At 35.4% G+C, this 10,492-nt stretch overlaps 1 protein-coding gene across 1 annotated transcript; it reads right to left on the bottom strand.

Moving 5' to 3' along the window:
- Positions 1-367: 367 nt before the first annotated feature.
- On the bottom strand, positions 368-9,856 carry LOC18428114 (uncharacterized). Its single transcript, XM_006837153.4, has 9 exons — positions 9,300-9,856; positions 7,184-7,377; positions 4,719-4,897; positions 3,797-4,081; positions 3,551-3,609; positions 3,343-3,379; positions 3,140-3,211; positions 1,607-1,934; positions 368-975 (listed from the first exon to the last, which is right to left on the bottom strand). Exons 1-9 carry the CDS (start codon positions 9,403-9,405, stop codon positions 589-591), a joined length of 1,647 nt encoding a protein of 548 aa, XP_006837216.1. The 5' UTR covers positions 9,406-9,856; the 3' UTR covers positions 368-588.
- Between the last annotated feature and the right edge of the window lie 636 nt (positions 9,857-10,492).

Here is a 10,492-nt window from a genome sequence, read left to right as displayed (position 1 = left end):
AAAAACCAAAAAAGCAAATGAAGGGAAGAAAAGAGAAAAAGAACCACAATGGTGAAATTTTAAGAGGTACAAAAAATCAATAAGACTGGCACAAATTCCACCGCATCGTCAATCAAGTACAGAGTAAATGGCTACTTATATTCTCAAGTGAAGACAATATGGGAGCCCTTACTTTCTTAGTTAAGGGACAAAGTAGTTGTTTCTTATAATAGTAAGTGGATAAACTGGATATTGAAATTTTCTAGGCCACTATCTATGTCAGCTTATGTATAGGTATACATAAACAGTTACATTGATCGTAGAACCAAAAGCAGGCATGCTCCGCATGTGTGTCAGAGAGAGAGAGAGAGAGAGAGAGAGAGAGAGATAGTGCAAATGATCACCATAGACTGGTATTGCATATATTCAATTGAAGATACAGCGTGAAGGCCCATCTATCACCAGAAAAACTCTCATCATATAACTAGAGAACACTAGATATTGATCAATATACATCATATTACTATTCACATGACCCAGTCGGGGCTTAGCCCCGTGTGGGCATATTCTTCTTTGCCAAAACTCATGACGAGCAATCTAAAGACTGCACTATGGCTCGGCCCCATTACGGATAGAGCTATCCTCAAAAGCCTTTCTTACTGCTAGCTTAACAAACACTTCCTCCCTTTGGGGGCGATTTGCATAACAGATCCATAGCACTAGGCAAAGCATGATGCCAACAGAGATCAAAGCCAACCCAGCATTCACCAGCTTCAGGTGATGCTCAAGGCTAGGGCAGTATACAGAGGTTATAGTTGTGAATGTTTCTCTTACAAAGTGACAATCTTGCAAGCTAAGAAGGAAAGGCGAATAGTGATAGAGTGCGTAACTCACATTCACAGCCAGCACCAATTGGTCGTAAGCATCTGCAGTGACCCTTCCAGTTGTGATGCATAGGCCAGATGAAGAGACCATGCACTTGTAGTTTTGCCATACCTTGAGAGAATAAAAATTTAGCAATGCATTGATAACAAGAGATACGAGAGATCCAATAGGTTTTTCTTGTTAATATGGTTAGGATCTTGTGAAAGAGATGGATTAGTTTGAGATGTATCAAGCCACTCCTGAATATTTGAGAGAATCTCACCCACTTTAAGTAATGCAAGAATACTAACACAAAACTAAATCTATGAAATAAGCCAACTTAGCTTACATATAAACATTCAGTAACAAGGAAAATATATCTGAAATGCCCTAGAATGAATATAGTCAAATGCCATGCATAAAATAATTACTTTACTGCCCAATGCATGTTTAGTATTAAAGGCCGTATTAAAGGCCACTTAATTAGGGGACATTACAGACACAAGTATACATAGAGAAATCAGCAATCATACAATAATATGCAAAAGCAAGGTTACTAGCTGATAATTGGGTTAAACATGTGCCTCCATAAAGAAACCTTATTGAAAAAGCAAAAGGATACAGCTATCACTTATTTATAACTAATCAACTTACTGCAATCACTTCATTAAAGTATCAAAGTAGAGAGCAATCAACATTTTTGAAGTAAAAACAACAAATGCAAGAAAAAATATCTCATCACACTAAGCAGGGCTAATTGTACCTGAGACGCATTGTCAAAAGAGACCTCTTGAGGAGCACAATCCTTATCATTCAGCTGAGAGTCGAAAGGAGAACACAATGGTGGCATGAGAGGGCCAGACTGATTGTAGTAATAAGGAGGAGGGAGATTAGGTGGGGGGTTATTATTTGCGAAAGTATATATCGCTGTGTTCACAACTTTAACGAGCTGGTAAATAACCTCTTTGCTTTGGTACAATGTGCGGTTGGTGGTCTTCTCATCAACACAAGGGAGAATGTCACTGAGAGCAGTCTCGGCCTGAGGGTTGTCAACCCACTCTTTCATGGCAACACAGGTATCCGTAATCGCACTGAAACCAACACACTTTAACTGAGATCTTTCCGCTCAAATCATGAGGTCCCATTAACTATCACCCTCCTTGTTTTTTAAAACTACCATGAGACTTTGAGATCAAGTATACAAAGTGAAATATAAAAGGATGCATTCAAGAATTTATGCATTAAATTTAAAGACATCAACCTATCCAATATCTATTAATCTAAGAAATAAAGTGATACGACCAGCATAGCCTTTAGATTCATGTGATACGACCAGCATAGCCATTGGTGAAACATCTATGACACCAGAAAAGTAAACAAATATGCCTTAATTTCAGCATAAAATATAAAGCTACTTCTCTGTAAGTTTTGAAATCAATTCTATTAAGCATAAAATACTAAGATGCAAACCTGAGTTTCAAAAGCCAATGGCACATTGGCTTCAGCAAGTAGAAAATTATGGCAAATAAAACATCAATCCATCTAATTTTCCATGCGCTAATGACCAAGCATTTCATGCATGTTCAGAACACATGTTTACAAGTTGCTCCTAGGGTTTAAGGATCTTCTGAAATTACATTGAGTGAAAATTTTTATAGGAATGTCTCTGTAATGAAGAACTTCTAAAATTTGGTATTTTATCAGTCCAAGGGTTTGGAGAACATAAGCATGAATTCTAGAGTAGGTAACTATAACCAGTAAGAGAGAGTATCGTAAGGAGTAACTTTGGAAGAGCATCTAATAAAGGCTTGTGAATGAAGGTTGTCTCTTCAAGAGTAATTTCACATCACCACCCTCAGATTTCAGCAACAATTCAGTCGAACCATCACCCACTAGAGTCCCAATACACAAAAAAAAAGAAAAAAAAAAAAAAGAAAAGAAAAAGGAAAACTGATTGTGAGTAGAGTGATATGAACATGATGAAAGGCAGCTATATCAGTTTTACATCAGATCATCATTTTACAATTCACATTTCATTTTGCTTCAAATTTTGTTTAAATGCCTACAAGAACATGACTGAAACAGAAAATACCTAAATGTATTTTTTCTCTTTTTAATTATTGAGAATTCTATCTTACCTTGCTATTTGATATAGAACAGTATTTATCAGAAAATAACAAAAAACATCCCGCACGAGCCATGGTGTAAACTGTCCTTAACAGAAAACGCCATTTATAAAGAACAAGGAAGCAATCAGAAGTTTTACAATAGGTCTCATAAGAGTAAGGGACCTTACTTATCAAGAATCACAAAAACTCCACAGAGAATGAAAGTCAATGCCACAAGCAGCCATCCACTCAATATAAATCTGAAGTCAAACAAGAGCAAATTAGACAAGCAAACGGAAGTAATTCTGCACTCAAAACAAAAAGGAACTTTGACTTGAAAACTTATATTTACCTAGAATAGTATAAACTTGAGAATATAAATTAAACTTACGTATAAATAGCATGCTGGTAGCCGAGCATAGAAAGTACTGCAATAAAAAAGAATTAAGAATCCAAAGATAAAATGAAGACAAATAACTAATCAAGATCACAAGACTCATGCCCATTTCATGCAAAGAAATATAGAAATTAGGGTGGATTTAAAGAGAAAATGAAGTTATAAATTCATGGCAGTAAAGGCATGCAAAAAAGTCGCGTACTTAGACCAAGTAGAGACAGAAGAAGCATCACTGTTGCAACCACGATCAAGGCCCATCGCCTGCAATATTAATACCAACAATGTTAGCTTGGTCAATACAAATGATCAGAAAGGATGATTCAATCTAATGCCAGATTTGTTCGTTAGACTGTTAGAGCAATAGGGTATAAATGACTTAATGAATGCAGTCAGTTGAGCCACATTATACTCTCCATTGAGCACTAGGCATTGGAAAAGAAAATCTTACACAGCATTGAGAACTCTTTTCATTCTTTCAGAATTTTCACTTGTCTTCTCTGTCAGCGTACTTGCAGCATTATCCAATTCCCCATTCAGCTTGTCAATCTCATCTTTATCATTTGATGGAAGAAACACCTGATCTACATTTATGGACTTAGCAAGGGACAAGAACTCCGTGACATTTCTAAGCTTCTGAACTGTGAAATCTGATTGATTAACAACAAAATTCAAAGTATCCATCATCTCGCCATGGAAATCATCCTGTCCTACAGATAGAAAAATGCAACCAACTCTGAAAAAAGCAACAACAAAAAATGAATCAGTTTCATAATGGAAGATGAACAAAGTGATACAAGCAATTTCTTGGAGTTTTCAATTTTTGATTCTTTATTTTTACTTTGAAAAATTATTTCCTATTTGCTAATTTGAAAGAGTTTGAGAAAAGACCCAAAACTTCAACGAAATCTCAATAAATTATCTATCCAATTATATCCTGAAAATTACAAGAGTAGGATTTTTAAATACAGCAAGAAAAAAAAAAATCAAAATACGACTGAAATAAGGTTCAAACTGAAGGGCTCAAGTCAACAGTAATTGTAAGGAATTCCACAAGCAAATGAAAAAATTCCCTGAGCATCCTAGCAAGGAGATAGCTGACCACCTTGCCAGAGAAGCAGTTGAAAACGAGTTTTCTGTGGAAGACTCAACTACTATTTAAAGGTTGGTTTTTTCTAACATTTCTTGCTCTAGCTTTTTACTATTTTAGCTATAAATAAACTTATGATCTACCAAGAAGAAAGAATGCCAGGAGCATACAAAATGTAGAATGCCTACGTCACTGAGTTGAACAAATACAAATATTATATCAACGTAACTTCCCAAGCTTAATGATTCTACAAAACAATCACCATCAAGGTTCACTAGCGTACATTGTGACACACGTGAAAATAAGAAGCAATGTGAGGGAAATCCAACATGAACGGCGGGAGCCTTTGCTCCTGATAAAGTTGCTCCATCTACAGCAGCGAAGTAAAAGCAGTGCCACACCAAAAGAAATAAACCACAGAAATGCAAGGACAAAACCAGCAGCACCTGTAAATCCAACAGACTGAATGACAATAAGTTAGACAATTACCTACTCAATGATACATATTTGAAGTTACAAGCATACTTTTTCACAATAACAGAGGAAACCAAATGCCATAATTTGATCCTATATATACACACAAAAGCATGTCAAAGAAAAGAGAAGAAACATGTAGATAAGAAAGTACGCCATGAGCCCACAAGGAGCCTGGAGCCAACCATGGCTAGTAATAACAATTGATTCACTAGCAACTCAATCATATTAATTTACTCCATCATATGAATAAAAAAAAAAAGTTAAATCTATAAGAAAAGCCCCCCATATTGCAGCACAAAAAAAGCATTCCAACAATGTTACCCAGAGCCGCGAGTCTAAACTGGAAATGATATTTAGGCAGTGTTACACACACTTCCTGTTGGAACACATATACTTCACACATCCCCAGTGGATTAATTATCTATATTCTTCTGCCTGCATATGATTCAGCAGATCTGTGTCCCTATTTTGTAGGATGGGTCAAACTCCACATAGTTTACAGTATGGGAGCAGCCGGTTTGTCATGGACACCAGGTCCCTTCTCATTCATGCAACTCTTTTTGTGGATAGATATTCATGCAGAATTATTTTCCCCAAATCAATATTAAATAAATGCAATGGCTTAAGACTTGTTTTGCATAGCTTCAGTTCATGCCTAAAGTGTATTTTGATATTTTAGTTAAGATGTCTTAAATATCAAGTAGAACTACTGCTTAATCCCAAGGAACTTGTAGTCCATGAGGAAATTATCTTTTACTTGAGTTTAGGTCAAAGGGTGATAAAACAAACAGATATCTAGATAGCTGGGTATCAAAATTATTAAAAAATTTGCCTGACACTAAACACCACTAAAACTAGTTGAATAGGACCTCCATTGGACTTCTGGTGGAGGAGTTTTGCCAGCCATGAGTTTTTACCAAAACCATTGATAGGAGATTGCTGGCCTTGTCCTAGGTGAGGTGGGGCAGCAGAACGAAGGTAGGGTAGAGTAGAACATTAACTTACAAAAGAAGAGATTCACAGACTTCAAAACTCTAGAATGAAGTGGACGAGAAATGAAAAACCTCTGTTTCCCATAAAATGGCCAATGCAAGATGAAAACTAACTTCTTGTCTTCCATTTCGGTTGATAAGGTAACAATAGAACCTTCCTATCAGTAATGTGATTGTAGGTTTCTTCTAGCACATTTATACCTCAGACGAAGGATCTTCCCAAAGGTTGATGCCTTCAATAAGGTTGTGGAGTTCAATTGTCAAAAATTGAGAACCGGACAGGGCAGGATAGGAGATAGGCCAATCTGTCACCAACACACATTTGAATTTTCACATTCCCAAAATGAGTTATGCCATTTAAGTTTGTTTTGTTTTGATTTTATGAAAGTATATTAATCAAGTTGGTTTGAATTGTTTGAGTCAAAATATATGCATATTACCTTCAAGTACAAGGAATTAAGGTTATACACATCATCATCATCATAGCCTTTTCCCAATTAATTGAGGTCAACTACATGAATCCTGATCCGCCATTCTGCTCTGTTTAAGGCCATACCCTCAATGAGGCCATAAGTTCCCTTATCTTTTCGGACTACTTCCAACTACTTCCTTTTGGGCCTACCCCTTGCCCTTTCAATCCTTCCACTTGAACTAACTCGCACCTCCTAACAAGTGTTGTACTGGGTCGACACCATACATGGCCATCCCACCTAAGTCTAATCTCTCTCATCTTATCGCCTACATCCAACAATATATTTCTACAATGTGGAACACGTTCAAACTATCCTTGGGAGCATTGCTGAATATGTTAGCAAGTAGACTAGAGGTAATCCCATTTCAACTTGCCTCAATCCCGAGTCTTGGATGAGCCTTAAGAGGCTAAAAGTCACACATTTCAGACTCACTCTGCCAAGACTCAACAAATTGACTCAGCTCAGAACCATGTTGAGCCCCAACTCCCAAACCAAGCCCAATGTTTTAGCCATTGCTTGGGAGCACCTTAATTTTTTTATAGATACCTTTATTGTTATGTTGTATCACAACTTGATGCAGTTATGCAATAAATTATATATAAACTAATCCTATAGAAGTATCATTCAGGATTGTAAATAACAACATAACATCAAGTTTTAAGTACAAAACAAGAGTGAACCATTCCCTCTTAATCTCCAGATAGCAGCAAAAGGAAAGAAATGATTGAGAATTTAAAAACCATAAGTTCCTCAAGAAAATTAGTTCAGTAATAATTTAGTCCTTAGGTTGGAGATTGTATACTCACGGCCCAATAATGCTTGTTGGTAATGTCCCATCCACCTTGATAACGTCTAAACCTGTGGAGCATGTCAGGCCTCTTTGTCCGAGCCTTTGCGAGTATAAGAGAGTGGTGCAAATCTGTTGCTGTACCATAGGCTGGCCCAGAAGCAGGTGCAAACTGTAGGAGACCCATTGCCCAAGGCGCCAAACTTTCCTCCCCTACATCAAATGGTATTCCCATTTCTTTATCAAAAGGAAGATAAAGTGATTTCAAGTTCGTGCTACAATCCAAGGAATTATGGAAAGAAGAAACATCATGCTGAAACCCAATGGATTATTTTCTGGATCAGTAACATGATGTTTTAAACCAAAATAAATCACCCGCAAGAAGATTGGGAGAAGATCAAAAAGTCTACCTCGTGTGAGAGACACATAATTAGAGGGCTAACAACATATTAAAAAATAAAAATAAAAGACTAAGAATAAATAAAGATTGTTTTCATAGATAATTTTTTAAAAGTATTTAGTTATTGATAAACTTTTATTTAACTACTGTAAAAAGTATAATTGCTTTATTTTCCCAAAATGAAATAAAGACATGAAACAAAAGCTATTTTGCCAACTATCAAAACCAAACAGAACAAAAGAAAGAAAGAATCCATAATATACCCATCGAATGACTAGGATATAAGCAAAAAAAAAAGAGTCTACTAAGCAAAGCCAAAACAAGCATGTATGCCTTTTACAGAAAGATCAGTAAATCAAAATTCAAGAATGAAACTCTCTCCCTCCTATATATAGATATATATATATATATATATATATATATATATGGAAGCATCTACAAAACACCTTTAGGTGAAGCTCTACAGTACTTCACCTACACCTCATCATCCTCCAAAGTTCATCACACAGTCACAGTTTTCAGTAGTATTTGAATTTTTATAATTTTTGTACTATTCAGATTTATCTAAAATTTGAGGCGTGTGTACATATGACCAAGTCACACCAAAATAAAATATTAAAAAAATAATAGTTATAGAATAAAATGACAAAATTACCCCTAAAACTTTATAGGGGTATTTTATGTAATTTTTATCACTCAAATTATTTGTTTTATATTTTATTCATGTGCATCCCACTAAGGTGCACACACCTACAAAATTTCAGATTATTATGATTTAAAAAAATATATATTAAAATTCAAACACTATCAAACATTTGTGACCGTGTGATAAACTTTGAACCGTGATAAAGCCATAGGTGAAGAACTGTAGAACTTCACCTATAGGCATTATATATATATATATATATCCTAAGGAAAAGTGAAAGAAAAATTTGGAATTTACCCTATGATCAGTACTTCACTTGAGAAAAACAATTAATAAAAAAATCATCAAGAAAAAAAATTAACAGTTTGCAATTTTGATCATCATCAAATGGTTATCAAAATAAAAGAATAAAGAGAAGAAGAAAATAAAATATATCATTCAGCTGGACAAAAGGAACTCAATCGTCCAACTAAGCAACATGTACAGTACAATAAAATGAATAAAACTTTCCAGAAATACAAGAAGATTCAAACACCCTTCAAAATACTGTATTTTCAAGAAACCAAACAAAGAAATAAAAAGAAAAAATTCAATCTGACGAAGGAAAAGGAGTGCTCAACAACTCATTGTATGGAAATGCAAATTCCACCTGATGATCAACATAAACAATTAGCAGAGACGAAAAAGAATAGAAAAAGTAAACAAAGAGAAACCAAAATTGTACAGAAAACGTAGAATACCTAAACAACAACTACAACATGAATTTTCCTTTGGATGATTGCAATTAAAGATGAATCCACCAGAAAGGAATAAAAATGAAAGGAAAAAGTAAAGAAAAATAAACCATACAATATTTCTAAAAGAATCAACAAGCATAGGCACGAACGAGCAGATCCATGCGGAAAACAAAGGCAGGAATACTAGTATTACCGCTAATCAAAAACATCTTACTAATTCAAAAATTCAACGAAAATTGAAATCGTTCTTGCATAAATAATGGAACCAACACTCTCAAGGAAAACTCTCCTATTCAGCCCTGATACATACAAATACTCAAATATGACAAAGATCATAGGCTACTCTACTCACCAAAGATGAATTTCTTGCCGTTGCCACTCCATTGCTCCAGGGAATCAGAAGCCTCAGAAAGGACGCAGAGAAAAGAAAAAGCCACAAGAATGCGAAACCCCTGCATTCTGATTTAGAGAAAAGCCAACACCATGGCTAGGGTTTCTCTAAAGCACCAGAGCAGGGATCTCCGCCATCGCTACAAAGGCACGCCTCCTTTTTCACCTCTAATAAATATCTAGGGCTCAAAAAGACTGCATTTCCAATTCATAGCAGAAGAACAGCCATATCTAGGGATTCTCAAAAGCTTCATTTCAAAGATCTTGGCCATGGCTAGCAAAGCGAGCTCAGCCTCACTGGTATAGCTAGGTTATAGCTTTCAAGAGCGTGCATTGCATCTGATAAAAGGGAAAAAGGCAAATGGCAAGGGTTTCAGAGACAAGCTGAAGCCAAGAAAATTAGGGTTCCAGAGATTTCTTAGGATTTGGCGCCATACGCAAAGTGGCGCGGGAGCTGGAAGCTCACATGGAGGGTGGCAGTGTTTTTATAGGAGCAGCTGATTCACACACATGGCAACTGAAATTTGTCCTTTCATTAAGATTGATTATTTATTTCTTAAAGCAAATGTGGCAGGATATTTTCATGGACAAAAAGTAACCCAAGACATCTCCAAATTGACCGAATCGCCCAAATATCCTCTTATGACCAAAATGCCCTTGGATTGGTGGTTTCTAACCATTGGACCGGTGTTAAAAAACGCCTGAGTCGAATCAGACTCGCTCGGTTCGCCGAGTCCCGTGCGGATTTTTTTTTTTTTTTTTTTTTTTTTTTTTTTTTTTTTTTTTTTTTTTTTGTGTAATTCATGATAGATTTTTTTTGTAATACTTGATCTACTTTTTTGTAATCCATGATCGAATTTTTTTTTTTTTTTTGTAATCCATGATTGAATTTTTTGTTTTCTTCTTTTTTTGTAACTCATGATAGAATTTTTTTGTAATTCATGATCGAATTTTTTGTAATCCATGATCGAAATGTTTGTTTTTTTTTCTTGTAATCCATGATAGAATTTTTTTTTTTTTTTTTTTTTTTTTGTAACCCATGATAGAATTTTTGTAATCCATGATCGAATGTTTTGTAATACATTATCGAAATGTTTGTTTTTTTTTTGTAATCCATGATCGAAATGTTTGTTTTTTTTTTGCAATCCTCGATCG

This window comes from Amborella trichopoda, chromosome 13, assembly GCF_054954075.1.
Source record: "Amborella trichopoda isolate Santa Cruz 75 chromosome 13, AtrichopodaSantaCruz75HAP2 v2.0, whole genome shotgun sequence".
In the NCBI taxonomy this organism is placed as follows: domain Eukaryota; kingdom Viridiplantae; phylum Streptophyta; class Magnoliopsida; order Amborellales; family Amborellaceae; genus Amborella; species Amborella trichopoda.
The sequence above is the reverse complement of the archived record's forward strand: the minus strand, read 5'-3'. Positions and strand labels throughout refer to the sequence as shown.

What these genes read in the sequence shown, in the direction of transcription:
- LOC18428114 (XM_006837153.4), bottom strand. Translation starts at nt 9,405, where the DNA reads ATGCAGGGGTTTCGCATTCTTGTGGCTTTTTCTTTTCTCTGCGTCCTT. An exon ending in ATTTTCACGTGTGTCACAAT is followed by an intron (nt 4,082 to 4,718) that starts GTACGCTAGTGA and finishes TGCTTTTTTCAG; the next exon opens with AGTTGGTTGCATTTTTCTAT. An exon ending in GTTTTTGTGATTCTTGATAA is followed by an intron (nt 1,935 to 3,139) that starts GTAAGGTCCCTT and finishes TGTTGGTTTCAG; the next exon opens with TGCGATTACGGATACCTGTG.